This window comes from Emiliania huxleyi (assembly GCF_000372725.1).
Source record: "Emiliania huxleyi CCMP1516 unplaced genomic scaffold EMIHUscaffold_326, whole genome shotgun sequence".
NCBI classification, from domain to species: Eukaryota; Haptophyta; order Isochrysidales; family Noelaerhabdaceae; genus Emiliania; species Emiliania huxleyi.
Genome location: NW_005199553.1, coordinates 41,316 through 54,920, shown reverse-complemented (window position 1 = coordinate 54,920; position 13,605 = coordinate 41,316). Strand labels below are relative to the sequence as shown.

Here is a 13,605-nt window from a genome sequence, read left to right as displayed (position 1 = left end):
GGGAAGAAACCCAAAAATAGGGGGTTTAAGGGGCCCCCCCCCCAAGGCCCCCCAAGGGCTTTTGGTTCCCCTTTAAAAAGGCCCCCCTTCCCCCCCCCCCCCCCAAAAAAAAAAAAAAAAAGGGCCCCCCCCCCCCCCCCCCCCCCCACGGCCTCCGCCCCCCCCACCGCCCCCCTCGGACAAACAATGTGTCTCCCCGTCGCCCCGCTGCAGGTGGTGGCCGCCCTCCTCGCCAGCAACGCCACCCCCACTCGCTCGCGCGACAACGGCGCCACGCCCCTCCATGCGGCGGCTGCCTTCGGCCACACCGCCGTCCTGCAGCAGCTGCTCGCCGCGCGCGCCGAGGTGGACTCGGCGACCAAGGTTGGCTCCACTTCGCTCCACGCCGCCGCCGCGCACGGCCACGCGGAGACCGTCGCGGCCCTCCTCGCCGCGGGCGCTGTGGTGGACAGCGGCGCCCGGTCGGGCGTGACGCCGCTGCACGAGGCGGCGGACCACGGCCACGCCGCAGTGCTCACCAGGCTGGTCGAGGCGAAGGCGGACGTCGATCGCGTGGCCAGCCGCGGCCTCTCCCCTCTCCACATGGCGGTCCTCGCGCAGCACGCCGCCGCGGCGCAGGCACACTCGCCCCGCCCCGGAGTCTCGCCCCGGGCCCTCGCCCCGGAGTCTCGCGCTCCCGCCTCCCGCCTCCCCTGCCCGCCTCGTCTCGCTCGCACCCGGCGCCGGCCCTGGCTTGCTGAGTCGCCGCCGCACGCCGCAGGTGCTGCTCGAGGCCGGCGCGAGCGCCAACAAGCGCGGCGTGGAGAGCGAGCCCACACCACTCCACGCAGCATCGTACACCGGATCCGTCCACCTCGCGCACCTGCTCTGCGCGTACGGCGCCGACCGCACCCTCCCCTTCCTCGCGCCTGCGTACGGCGGGCAGCCCATCACGCCGGCGCAGGTCGCGCTGCTCCACCGCAACCTCCCTCTCGCCAGCTGGCTCTCCGCGACCGCCGACTGGACCACGCCCCTCCACCACCTCGAGGTGCTGCCGGCTCGCCTATTAATTACTAATTAATTAGCAGTTAATTAATAGCCCCTCCACCACCTCGAGGTGCTGCCGGCTCGCCTATTAATTACTAGTTAATTAGCAGTTAATTAATAGCCCCTCCACCACCTCGAGGTGCTGCCGGCTCGCCGCGCGCGACAGCTGCTGCGCGACGGCGCGGACCCGCACGCCTCGCACCGCGAGCGCGGCGTGACGCCCGCCGCGCTCGCCGCGCGCCTCGCCGGCCGGGGGCTGGCGCCCGAGGGCTCGGCCGCGCAGCTCGTGCTGCTCGCCGCCGAGCCGTGGTCGCCCGAATCGCACAGCCTGTTCCCGCGGCGCGCTCGGGAGCGCGCGTTCGAGCTCGCGCGGATCGGCTGGCTCCTGTCGCGCCTCGAGGCGTTCGAGGGGCAGGAGCTCGCAGTGGTCGACGCGTGGCGCGGTTTTGTCATGCCGCACGCCGTGCGTCGAGCCTCCCACTAAGCAGCGAGCGAGAACGACGGCCGGCGGCATGCCGCTGGGCGCGTGTAAATTTGCGATTCCTCTCGGTGTGTACAATTGAGACGGTTCGCCGCGGTGCGCTGTGAGTGTGGAGCAGCTTCCAGTAGTAGTCCAGGTGACGCAGGAGAGGAGGAGACGAGAGACGGAGTGAGAGATCGGCAGAGAGCAGCGAGGCGCGAAAACGGAAGAGGAGAGTTAGGGTACCCCGTACGGGAATTAATTTTGTGCAGTCATCCATGGACCATGCCAAAGACCTGAGAGAAAACGGTCGCACGGAGACTCGACAGAGACGTGATGAGATGTTCGCGCGTGGACGAGGCTCGGGGGGGGAGGGAGCTCACACAGCTGCAGAGCTTGTGGTGTGGAAGCGGGAAGGCAGAGAATCTCCAGAGGGGGGGGGGGGGGGGGCACCAGGTAGCGCTCACACCCGCGGGCCTTTGCACGCTTAGAAGGGTTGTGTGATGAAGTTTACCTCACCTTAGTACTCACTATCCCTACCCGTGTGGGGGGCCCGTCCGCCGTCTGCCGGGGACTTGGAGCACTTGGAGTGCAGTCATTAACCGCACATCCAGGGCCGGGGAGCTAAGAAGCGCACCCAGCGGGCCAGACAGACAGATGATTGGTATCGATCGGGTTGCGGGCAAGAGAGCCCTACCTAGCCCTGGGGGGTGCGCGTTCGCAGGGAAGGAAGGGGCCGTAAATAAAAGTAAACGTGTCCGAACACCCGACATGGACACACGACGACACACACTCCCACTCGGCGACGGCGTCACCACTCAGGGACCCTCGTTCGTCCCCGCTTGAAAAACTTGAGTCTGCCAATCGCGGAGCCACGCACCGTTGCGCGTTTCAGCTTCAGGCACGCGCCTAGGTGCCAGCGGAGGTCCCAAGCCAAGACGACCCACGCTTCAGCCCGTCCAGTGCCGCACAGGAGGTTTCGTGTGCCATCTGGCCCGCCGCCCATCTTGTCGGACGAGTGATATGCAGGCGCTCGATTCCGCAGGCATCCGGGCCTACATTGAACAGCACCGGCTAGAGGAGGAGCTGACTAGCGCTGTCAACACTGCACTGAATGAACGCTCCGATGATCCGTTCGGCGTCCTCGCCCACCACTTTCGTGCTCTCTCTTCAGCGGGGGATGAGGGCCACCCGATGGAGGAGGAGGACGACATCCTGCTTGAGGACGCGCCGCCGCCGCCCAAGGCGCGAGGCAAGCGGGGGCACGTCATGTGCACGCCGGTCGTGATTCCCGACGGGTGGAGACCACCAATAATCGAGAAGAGCGAGGCTCAGCTCGCATTCCTCGAGGACGCGATGAGGGAGAACAAGCTGATGCGGCTGCTCTCGCCATCGGACCGGGCACAGCTCATCGCAGCTTTCTCTCCGAAGTCGTGGGAGTCAGGGACCACCATCATCAAGCAAGGGGACCGGGGCGAGCACTTTTACGTGGTCGAGTCGGGCACCGCTGACGTTTCCATCCAAGGCGTCGGCAAAGTGATGGTTGCCGCGAAGGGCACCGCCTTCGGCGAGCTAGCTCTTCTGCACGATGCGCCGCGCGCCGCCACGGTGATCAGCACGTCGGCGATGACCACCTTCTCCATCGACGCCCTCACCTTCAAGTCCGTTCCCACTCCCGGTCGCCGCCATGACTTTCATTCTGTGTTGAACTGAACGCCCCACCCCCGCAGGTCACTTTTGATGGGGAAATCGCAGCAAGACGCACGCGAGGTCGTGGGCTTCCTCGGCAACGTCCGCCTGCTAGCCTCGCTTGGGGAGGCAGCGAAGCGCGAGCTGGCAGACACGGCTGTCGAAAGACTCTTTGAGGCAGGAACCAACATCATTTGCGAGGTTGATATGACGCCCCTTCCTCGTGACGTGATTTGACATAGCCCTTCTGCTTAGTGCCACACCTGCATGCGCACAGGGTGAGGACGGGCACGAGTTTTTCATCATCAAGACGGGCGAGGTCAAGTGCACTAAGATGGGCGAAGAGGGCGAGGTGTCGCGCAGGCTTAGCGCCAGCGACTTTTTCGGCGAGCTCGCGCTGTTGCGGACAGACAAGCGTGCGGCCACGGTGACGGCGACGAAGGACACGATCTGCCTCTGCATCTCGCGGGCTGCCTTCACCCGCCTCCTCGGTCCCCTCTCCGAGTTTGGGGCTGTGACGGCCGAGCAGGAACGAAGATCAAGCACTTGAAAGGGGGAACTGCCGGAGGGCCGGACGCGGCGCTCCTCAAGAGGGCTGTCGCGCTTCTCGCGCTGGCGCCGCGCCCCCCTCTCTCGCGCCTCCGCGAGTCTCGCGCGTTGTGCCGATCAACGCATCACAGAGTCCAGCGAGCGAGGCGATCGCACCGCGTCACACTGTGCGTGTGTACCTCCTGATAATTCACAAGAGTCTTTAGACGAGATGAACAACACCAGTGGTTCATCCCCCGGCGGGTGGTGGACTGAGGTGGGTTGCATCGGCCAAGCATCGCGCCAGATCCTGCTACGTTATCTCGATACTAGAGTAGACATGCGCCGCTGATACCGAGTCGACATCGGCGGAGATAACGACGTGTGCCATCGCGTAGCAGCACGCACGTCGTTGTTTCTGGAGTGCACTCACAAGGAACTCAAGGTCAGGGGTGCAACTTACGTGTAGACTGCGGCGATCTCAGCCTTGTGCTTCTTCTCAATCTCCTTGCGCTTGAGCTTGTTGACCGCGGTGAGCATCTCGTTGTCGGGCGTCCATTCCTCCTCAATCAGTATAACCTTGGACGGCGTCTCAAACTTTGCGAGCTTGGCCTTCTTGCACACGGCCTGCACGTCGGCAAGAACCTTCTTGATGACCTCGGGGCTTTTGCACAGCTCGGCCCACGAGCCTTGTCCCAACGACTTCAGGCCCGGTGACGGGCATATGAGCGCGATGCAGTAAGACTTATCGGACGTCGCGAATACCATCGGCAGGGCCACGTACGAGGACGCCTTGAGGGCGTTCTCCACCTTGGAGAGGGCGACGTACTCGCCCATCTGCAGCTTGACCAGGTCCTTCTTGCGGTCGATGATCATCAAGTTCCCCTGCGAGGTGAACTGGCCGACGTCGCCGGTGCAAAAGTACCGGATGCCATCGTACGTGACGAACTCCTCCTTGTTCTTTGCCTCCAGTTCGGGGTCGGGAATCGTCGGGTTGACGAAGTAGCCGTCGGCGATCATCGGCCCGCCGATAAGCACTTCGCCGCGCCGCATGCCAATGTCCGGGTTGTTGAGGTCCGCGTTCTGGTAGTTTCCCTCGGGCCAGTCACGCAACATAATGCACGCGCACTCCTGTGGCGGACCGACGACCGACGTGCCGTTGTCGGTGGGGTCCGTAATGCACGTGCCCGCCACCGTCTCGGTCAGGCCGTAGCCTTGCCGGACGGGGCAGGCAAAGACTGTCTGAACGAACTTTTGCACCTCGACGCCGAGCGGCGCCGAGCCGGTGATGACAAGCTTGACCTGGGAAGTCGGGGGGACTGATCAGGGGCATAGCTCAGCATCGCCGGGGGGTGGCGGAGCCCACCTTTCCACCGAGAAGGGACGCGACCTTCTTCTTGAAGAAGAAAGGCGCCACGCAGCCGCTAGCGCCCCAGCCGCCGTTGTCGAAGTTGCTCTTGCCAGACTCGAGGCCGCCTATGCTAGCCCAGTCCGACCTGAGCGCCCCAAATAGCTGTGATGGCCGCGCAGCAGTGAGGCCGCCGTCGATGATCTTTTTGACGATGCTAGGCGCCGCTGCGAACTTGTGCAGGACGCCCGAGTAGACCTGTGGCCGCAACACTCGGGCGTCAGTTTGAGCGACACCCTACCGGTCGCTGGGCGAAGACCTTGTCGAGCACAGCGGGAGCCGCGACGAGGATGTCGGGCTGCAATGCCTGCGATGGAAGCGCCGCGGGAGGGTGAGAGCGCGTGCGCGTCGCCAGCGGGATGAGGCAACTCGACGGAGGCCTGCGCGTCGCCCTTTTGATTAGCGTGCAGCATCTTTGGCGCCGTCGGGATGAAGGTACCCGTCGAGCCGTAGCCGATGGTATAGCCGGCGGAGAGGAGCGCGATTTCGACGGCGAGCTCCATGATGTGCGCCAGCGGGAGGTAGGCCATGTACCGGTAGCCAGGCTTGACGAAGGCGCCGAGGGCGCCCGTGGGCGAGCGGGTCGCAGACACGAGCACGTTGATGGCCTTGTGCGAGAGGAGGACGCCCTTTGGGTTGCCCGTCGTCCCGCTCGTGTACATCAGGACCGCCTAGCGCGAGGCCCTCGAGTAAATTGGATCTGTAAGGCCGAGCAACACAGAACTGCCCTGTGGCCACCGTGTCTGTGCCGCTGGCTGGCGTCGCGGGCTTGGGAGAAGCCTTGCCCTTCTCCTCGAGCTCGGTCAGCGACGAGACCTCGATGCCCGCGGCCTTGATCTTCTCGACGGTCGCACCCTCGCAGTCCTCAGACCTGAAGACGACGACGCGCTTCAGCACCGTGCACTTGGACGCGATGTTGCCGAGGATCTTGAGCTGTCGCGTCGGGGGGAGGGGCGCGGCAGGCGGAAGCGGTGGGTGGGAGTGGTTTGTGCGTGGGGTGGGGAGGGGGAGGGGACGGTCATGGATCGTGGGTGAGGGGAGTGCATAGCCGCTGGGCTCGGGTCGGAGGCGCGCCAGCTTGCCGTCAGCAAAGACGAGGGCGCACCCAGACTGGTTGATGCCATAGAGCGCGCCCTCCTCGCCAAGCGTCGCATAAATCGTTCCCACGACGTAGCCCTGCCGCCACGAAGCGAAGGCGGACTGCATCCATAGCATCTGCGTGTCGGCGTAAATGACGACCTTGCAATTATGCGAGAGCTCGGGGAGAGAGGCCAGCCCTGAGCCGAGGGCTTCGCAGCGGGCATACCACGCAGAGTAAGAGATGAAGGAGTACTCTCCGAGTTCGAATTTGTCGAACCCCTTGTCGGTCACGGTATGTGAGACGATTGCGCGCTCGCCGACGCAATCGTTCTCCTTGTACTTGGCGGCCGCCTTGGAGAAGGACTCCCATGTGGTCTCGCTCTCGGGCTCGGAGAACTTGCCGACGCTCGTGCTCTTCCACAGGACGCCGGACGCGTCCACCGTGCCGTACTGCATCGTGCTGGCCGGCATCCGCCCAGGCAGTCCTGGGCGGCAGGCGCGAGAGGCTCGGGGAGAGGGGGGGCGATGGGGGGGTAGGAAGGTGATATGTTGCTTTGCCTTCAGTGTCGCGGACGACGGCGCCGACACCGATTTGTGATAATGAAGTCGGTGTTTACTCGTACGTTCCGGCAGGTAGTCGGAGGGGAGAAAGAAGAAAGTCGAGGCCCGCATGCGAACTTTCTTTTCCAGCACTCGCCGTCCTCGCAGGAGTCGCTTAGGCGGCTCCCGTGGTGTACCTGTGTTAGTGCCAGTGCGCGCCAGTCCCGTGCCCAGTGAGTTCTTTTCCGGCACTCGGCTTCCTTGACTCGTAATTCTCCCGCCTTCGACTCAGACTTGCCACCGGACCGAGGCGTGTGTGTGTCAGCGTGCCCATGGCGCCCGAGTTCTCCAACGCGCCGCTATGCACGATCGACATCGCCGCTCTCAAAGCCACCCGCTTTCTCCTCCCCGACACGCGGCAGCTGGCGTACCGCGATGCGGCAGGGCGCATCAACTCGCACTTGCTGCTCGAGTGCGCCAAGCAGGTGAAGCGCGGGGCGGTGACGGTCGGGGAGGACGTGCGCACGAAGCTGGACAAGTGGGTGCGGCACGCAAAGTGGTGGGAGAAGGAGCAGGGCGTGTCCTGGGAGCGCTCGCCGACCGGGGTCTGGGTGTCGTCGGCGGGTGAGCGCCTTGAGGAGACGCGCGAGGCTGCGCTGATGCGCCAGCGCACCGAGGAGCTCGAGCCCAAGGCGGCCTCGCGAGTGGACGACGCCGTCAGGAAGGAGCGGCGGCGGGCGCTCGAGACTCTGCGGCTGCAAAAGGCGCAGGGCGGCAGCGAGCCGGCGGCGGGCGGCGGCGGTGGCAAGCGCGAGCCGGCGGGGGGCGGCGGTGGCAAGCGCGAGCCGGAGGCGGACGGCGGCGGCGGTGGCAAGCGCGAGCGTGCTGCGGCCGAGGGCGGCTCGTCCGAGGCGCGTAGCAAGCGGTCTTGCCCGCAGAGCGCCTCCGAGGCGGAGGCCGAGTCGGAGGCCGAGTCGGAGGCGGATTCGGATGCGGAGGCCGAGGCGGGGCTGGACAAGGTGATTGGCAAGTGCGAGGGCGTCGCCACGCGCATCCGCGAGAAGTTCAAGCCGCTGCTCGAGGAGGACAGCGCCGGTGGCCCCGGCGGCCAAGGGGACTCGCTTCGTCAGCCTCCGCTGATGAGCTCCGAGCTCGCGATGAAGCCTCACCAGCTGATCGGGCTGTCCTGGCTGCACGGCCTCCACCAGCACGGCACGGGCGGCATCCTCGCGGACGAGATGGGGCTCGGCAAGACGGTGCAGACCATCTCACTGCTCGCGCAGCTGCTCGGCGAGGGCGACGAGGGGCCGCACCTCGTCGTGGCCCCGGTCGCCACCCTCGAGAACTGGATGCGAGAGTTCGCGATGTGGTGCCCCGCTCTGCGGGTCGTCAAGTTCCACGGCGACGAGGCGACCAAGGCCGCGGTCCGAAGCAGCTTCTCGCGGCGCAGCGATGAGGAGCCGCCGCACGTCGTCGTCTGCGGCATCACCGCCTTCTCGGGCTCGAGCGAGCGGGCGAGGCAGGAGCAGGCGCCTTCCTCCAGCGCAAGCCCGACTGCCTGCAGCCCTGAACCTGCCTGGAACGTACCTGGAGCCTTCCCATAGGCCTTCCTCCAGCGCAAGCTCGGCCGCGTCGGCGCGCGCGGCAAGCTGTCGTACCTGGTCGTGGACGAGGCGCAGAAGCTCAAGAATGACAAGAGCAACGTGCACCAGAACGTCTCCAAGGTGGAGGCGTGCCACCGGCTGCTGCTCACCGGCACGCCCGTCGAGAACAACCCCGCGGAGCTTCTCACGCTGCTCTCCTTCGTGGCGCCGCGCCTCTTCACCGCCTCGGGCAAGGGATCGCGCGCCTCCCTCTCCGCCCTCTTCAGCAGCGTCGGCAAGGGCGACGGCGTCGCGTGCGCGCCTAAGGTGGCCAAGGTGCGGCAGCTGATGCCGGCGATCTCTCGGCTGCACCTCGGCCGCACCTCGGCTGTATCTCGGCTGTATCTCGTCCAGGTGCAGCAGCTGATGCGCCCCTTCGTGCTGCGGCGGCTGAAGCAGGAGGTGCTCAGCGCGCTGCCGCCAAAGACGGAGGAGGTTGCGGTGGTGCGCATGCCGCCCGCGCAGGGAGCCGCGTACTCGGAGACGGTGGCGCGCATCGCGGCGCAGCAGCGCGAGACGCTCGAGCGGTGGGCGAGGCGCAAGGCCGCCGACCGCGCGGAGCTCGACGCGGGCTGCGAGGAGGAGGTGGACGGCAGGGACCGGGGATGGATCGCCAGCGCCTTCACCGACCTGCGCAAGGCGGCGCAGCACCCGCTGCTGCTGCTCCGCCACTACCGCCCGCTGCTGCCGCGGATCGCGCACGCGCTCCACTGCGAGGGCGCCTTTGGCGACGAGTGCACCTCCGAGATGGTGCTCTCCGAGCTGGAGACGTGGTCCGACATCCAGGTCCACCCGCCGCTGCAAGGCCCGCTCCGGCTCGCCCCCGCCCCGACCGCCCGACCGCCCGACCGCCCCTCGCCGCAGGTCCACCTCAACTGCAAGGCCTACTCGGCGCTCCGCTCGCTCTGCCTGCCGAGCGCTTCGCTGCTCGGCTCGGCCAAGGCGCAGAAGCTCGCCTCGCTCCTCCCGCCCCTCGTCGAGGCGCCGTTCCGCGCTCCCCCGCCGCGCTCCTCCTCCTCGCAGAGGACGCGAGCTCACGCCGAGATTGTACCGAGGCTGTAGGAGGGGCACCGCGCGCTCATCTTCTCGCAGTGGACGCAGACGCTCGACGTCCTCGAGGAGCTGCTGCACAGCCTCGGCATCGCCTACCGCCGGATGGACGGCGCCGTCTCGCCGCAGGAGCGGCAGACCATCGTGGACGACTTCACCGCCGACGTGTCGATCAGCTGCCTGCTCCTCTCGACGCGCGCGTGCGGCCTCGGCATCAACCTCACGTCGGCGGACACGGTGATCCTGCACGACGTGGACTTCAACCCGGCCGTCGACCAGCAGGCGATGGACCGCGTGCACCGGATCGGGCAGACGCGGCCCGTGCGCGTGATTACGCTGGCGACCGAGGGGACGGTCGACGAGAAGGTGCTCGCCATCGCGTCGAAGAAGGTGCTCAGCCAGCACACGCTGCTGGGCGAGGGAGGGGCGCAGGCGGACGGCGCGAGGGACAGCCACGCGGGGCTGATGGGCTCCATCCTCCGCGAGGTGCTCCTCTCTCGCTCGTCCGAAGGGCACCACCCCGGGGAGACGCGAGGCGGGGAGACGCGAGGCGGGGAGCCCGACGGGGGCGAGGCGGCCGCCGTCGGCGAGGCATCGGCGATGGAAGTCGAGGCGGAGGCGGTCTCGCAGGGAGAGGCGGTTTCGCAGGCGGAGGCGGGGCAGGGAGAGGAGTGCGGCGCGGCGGGCGACGTGGCGGGAGGGGAAGCGGAGGCTTCCGGGGGAGGTGGCGGGGCGGCGGTGAGCGAGGAGACGCTCCGGCGGCTCATCTGCGAGCGGCTCGCCGCCTGCGAGGCGGAGGAGGAGGTCTCCGTCAAGGCGGTGCTGCGCGAGCTGTCTTCGCGCCTCGGTGTCGACCTCAAGGCGGCGGGCCTCAAGCCGCTCGTGCTTCAGATCCTCGGCGAGGAGGCGCGTTGAGGGGCGCATGGCGAGGACTAGACTCCGGTCACCTGAACCGGGCTGCAATATTAGCTCTGGGCGGGCGCCCCTTCACGCGCCTTGTTGCACAGGCCGCAGCTAGTTCCACACAGTCTGCGACGAACACGATACACACGTCGGTTATTCGCAGGGGCTCTCTGAAGCCGAGGAACTGCCCCGGGACGCGTTGAGTCGAGCGGACGAGCGCCGAGAGAGAAGAATGAGAGGCTTCGTACATCATAAAGAACCGTAAATGTACCTGTCAAAACAACCATATTCGATTCTGGTGATCGATGAATACTTCTTACTTGGGAGCTGTTACTGCGCGCTCGCCGCAACCCTCTATACAAAAAAAAGTACTGGGGAGTGGGGACGTACACATGAGTCATCACCTGCACCTCCAGGGACCAGCGACCAGGGCAGCGATAAGTGCGAAATCCTCCGCACTATCATACGAGTATCCACATCCCCGGTATTAAATTCTTACACCCGGTATAAAGCCCCACCGAAGCAGTGTCGCATTGTACCTACGGTTTATGCAAGCGGCCGAGCGGCCGCTGATAAAGCCACATGCCATGCAAGAGACCAACAGCCGTCGTGAGGTCGTGTGCGCAGGCCGTATCCATGTCATGCGGAGCGCGTAGGATCGTCACGAGGGCGAGGTAGCCGTGCCGACGAGGACAGGAGCCGAGCCATCCCTAGCGGATCGAGGAAGGGGTCGTTGAGCGGTGGCGGGCAGTTTCGCAGAGTGGTGGGCAGAGCGCAGCACGCCACCGCGCCTGTAGAAGTGCTCCACCCTGCTCCGACGCTCGCTCTCGCCGACCGGGTCGCTCGGCCTGGGGCGCGGGCTTCCTGGCCCAGGGAAGAAGAGCGCGTCCGCCTCGAGGCGCGTCGCCTCGTCAAAGTCGTCGAGCGAGAGGAGGAGGCCGATGGTCGCCTTAGGGTCAGGGTCAGGGTTCGGGTTGGGGTTGGGAGGTCAGTCCAGCGAGAGGAGGAGGCCGATGGTCGCCTTGCGCGCGGACACGCGAGCCGCGCCGCCCGCGCCCGGAGGCTCGACCTCGCCGGGCGGGCTGTGCGGCCTCGGCTCGCGACTCGGCGCCCGCGTGGCCATGCTCTCCACCACGTCGCACGCGAGGCAGATCACGCCGTGGACGATGTCGCGCGAGAAGCGCTCGTCGAGGCCGAGCACCTGATTGACTAATTAATTAAACTGATCCATTCATTCATTCATTAATCAAACTCGTCGAGGCCGAGCACCTAATTAATTAATTAATTAAACTGATCCATTAATTAATTAATTAATCAATCAGACTCGTCGAGGCCGAGCGCCTGCTGCAGGATGCGCAGCCGCAAGCACGGCTGGCGCAGCCGCGAGGTGATCGCGAAGAGCTGCGCGACGTACGCCTGGCCGTCGCTCGCGCTGCGGCGGAGCGCGTAGAGCTGGCTCAGGAAGTGGCGCCGGTTGCGCAGCGCGCGGCCCGTGAGGAAGGAGAGCCTGCGGGGAAGGTTCCGAGAGGGTTCCGAGAGGGTGCCGAGAGGGCACACGAAGCGAGAGGAGGGAGAGCCAGTCGGAGTTGCCGTCGACGCGCCTCGCCTCGAGCCACGACGCGAACCGGAAGGCGAGCGAGGCGGGCGACGGGCACGCCGCGTCCGCCTCGGATCGGCGGAGCCACTCTTCGATCCACTCGCACGCGCCGTCGAGCCGCCTCGCCTGCATGCAGGCTCCGCGAAACTTGCTCGGCAGCTCGGAGAGGGCTCGTGGGCGGAGGGCCGCCTCGCCGTCCCGCCCGAGACGAACTCGGCGAGCGTGATCTGAGCTCCGAGCGGGACGAGCATCGCGTCCGAGCGAGCCGTGGCGCACGCGCGCTGGAGCGAGCCGACCGACTCGAGGGCGGAGGAGCCGCCCCCGGACCACTCAGCGTAGGCGTTGGACGGCGCGAGCGGCTGCGGCGGCAAGAGGGGCTCCGCGAGGGGCGGGCAGCTGCCGGGGTGGGAGCAGCTCGCGGGCCGGCCGGCGGGGGCGGGGGCCGACGCTGGGACGGGGGCTGGGACGGGGGCGGTGGCAGCTGTCGCTGGCGGGGGCGCGACGGACGCCAGCAGCAGCGGCGCAGACACACGGACAATCTCGCGCGCCGAGGCGACGTTGCCGGAGCTGGCGGCGGCGACGAGGCAGCTGGCGAGGAGGGGCGCCAGCGCCGCGGGCTGGTCGCTGGCGGGGCGCGAGAGCGCCTCTGCGAGCGAGGCGCGCAGCGACGCGTGCGTGAGGCCGAGCGAAGCGTGCAGCGCGAGCCGCTGTTGCGGCTGCAGCTCCGGGAAGTCGCTCGCGTCGATGGGCAGCCGCGGGGCGACGCCCGACGCGTCGCACGCCCACGGCAGCCCTCCCGGCGCGCACGCTGCGCTCAGCAGGGCGAGCTGCTCGTCGTGCGCCACGACGCACGCGCCTCCCTCGGGCGTGATGCGCAGCAGCGGCAGGGGCCTGCCGCAGAAGAGGTGCCGGAAGAGGGAGCGCAGGCCCAGAGCCAGCACCAGGTGCCGCTCCTCGTGCGAGCGAACAAAGATGGCGGCGACGTCCTTCCCGCTCAGCTCTACGGACACCTCGTTGTACAGCGAGGGCTCCGGCCGCTCGCCACCAGCGTGCTGCCACACGGCGTGCCTGCGGTCCGCCTCCTCGTTGGCGGCGCGGAGCCCTTCGAGGGAGGAGAGGCGTAGCCGGCATGGACCGCTCAGCGTGACGGTGCCGTCGGCGCCGACATGAAGGTGGTGCTCCGTCTTGGCGAAGACGCCCGACGGCCAGCAGAGGGCGTGCTGCAGGTCGACCGCACCTAATCAAGGCTCCGAGCAGGTTCCGGAACCAGGAGCGTTTCGACCCAGAGAAAGGGTCGTTCTCGCACCGCCGTCGAAGATCAAGCCGACGGCGCCCGGGCGGACGCGGCCATAGAGGTGCATGTGTCCTGATGGCGGCAGGAGGCTGGCCGAGGTTCGAAAGCGGCCACTGGCTTTCAGACGGCGGAGCAGCGACAGCCAGTCCGAGTTGCGGACGGTCTTGGCGAGCGCGCGATGCCTGTGAATCAGAGAGAGAGCGGCGGCGGCCGCCGCCGCCTCGTCGCCGTCAGCTGCGCGCTTGTCGACGACAGTGCAAGGCGCCATGCAAATTAGCACTGCCCGTCAGCTAATGGGCTGTCAACGACAGCTAATGGTCGTGAAGGCTCTGCGACGCTGCGCCAGCCATGCACAATCAAGCGCGTATTTGTGGGGGGTGCTCGTGT

At 66.9% G+C, this 13,605-nt stretch overlaps 6 protein-coding genes across 6 annotated transcripts in view; 4 read left to right on the top strand and 2 right to left on the bottom strand.

The window, feature by feature from the left end:
* Positions 1–1,510, top strand: part of EMIHUDRAFT_241190 (hypothetical protein) — a gene marked incomplete at both ends in the record, with an annotated part of 2,800 nt that extends 1,290 nt beyond the window's left edge. Inside the window, 3 exons of the mRNA XM_005773805.1 lie at positions 214–588; positions 761–1,027; positions 1,331–1,510. Coding sequence (XP_005773862.1) covers positions 214–588; positions 761–1,027; positions 1,331–1,510 — 822 coding nt within the window. The remainder of the gene's footprint in view (positions 1–213; positions 589–760; positions 1,028–1,330) is intronic.
* A 999-nt stretch (positions 1,511–2,509) lies between these two features.
* EMIHUDRAFT_241189 (hypothetical protein) lies at positions 2,510–3,725 on the top strand (the record flags this gene model as incomplete). The annotated part of the gene is made up of 3 exons (XM_005773804.1): positions 2,510–3,147; positions 3,217–3,376; positions 3,453–3,725. The coding sequence occupies 3 exons, from the start codon at positions 2,510–2,512 to the stop codon at positions 3,723–3,725; spliced, it is 1,071 nt and encodes a 356-aa protein (XP_005773861.1).
* A 437-nt stretch (positions 3,726–4,162) lies between these two features.
* On the bottom strand, positions 4,163–6,647 carry EMIHUDRAFT_74898 (long chain acyl-CoA synthetase; the record flags this gene model as incomplete). Its single annotated transcript, XM_005773803.1, has 6 exons — positions 4,163–5,005; positions 5,070–5,255; positions 5,371–5,418; positions 5,486–5,782; positions 5,850–6,044; positions 6,207–6,647. The coding sequence occupies 6 exons, from the start codon at positions 6,645–6,647 to the stop codon at positions 4,163–4,165; spliced, it is 2,010 nt and encodes a 669-aa protein (XP_005773860.1).
* A 416-nt stretch (positions 6,648–7,063) lies between these two features.
* Positions 7,064–10,339, top strand: EMIHUDRAFT_241187 (hypothetical protein; the record flags this gene model as incomplete). The annotated part of the gene is made up of 7 exons (XM_005773802.1): positions 7,064–7,435; positions 7,763–8,206; positions 8,336–8,650; positions 8,774–9,160; positions 9,239–9,349; positions 9,437–9,910; positions 10,217–10,339. The coding sequence occupies 7 exons, from the start codon at positions 7,064–7,066 to the stop codon at positions 10,337–10,339; spliced, it is 2,226 nt and encodes a 741-aa protein (XP_005773859.1).
* Positions 10,340–10,897: 558 nt separating this feature from the next.
* Positions 10,898–12,215, bottom strand: EMIHUDRAFT_444460 (hypothetical protein; the record flags this gene model as incomplete). Its single annotated transcript, XM_005773801.1, has 6 exons — positions 12,119–12,215; positions 11,905–12,050; positions 11,669–11,834; positions 11,349–11,528; positions 11,136–11,276; positions 10,898–11,037 (listed from the first exon to the last, which is right to left on the bottom strand). Coding segments are annotated over exons 1-6 (828 nt in total), but the record flags the coding sequence as incomplete, so codon positions are not given.
* Positions 12,216–12,434: 219 nt separating this feature from the next.
* Positions 12,435–13,564, top strand: EMIHUDRAFT_444459 (hypothetical protein). The gene is made up of 3 exons (XM_005773800.1): positions 12,435–12,950; positions 13,034–13,161; positions 13,231–13,564. Exons 1-2 carry the CDS (start codon positions 12,669–12,671, stop codon positions 13,046–13,048), a joined length of 297 nt encoding a protein of 98 aa, XP_005773857.1. The 5' UTR covers positions 12,435–12,668; the 3' UTR covers positions 13,049–13,161; positions 13,231–13,564.
* The last annotated feature ends 41 nt before the right edge of the window (positions 13,565–13,605 follow it).

What these genes read in the sequence shown, in the direction of transcription:
- EMIHUDRAFT_444459 (XM_005773800.1), top strand. Translation starts at nt 12,669, where the DNA reads ATGGGCAGCCGCGGGGCGACGCCCGACGCGTCGCACGCCCACGGCAGC.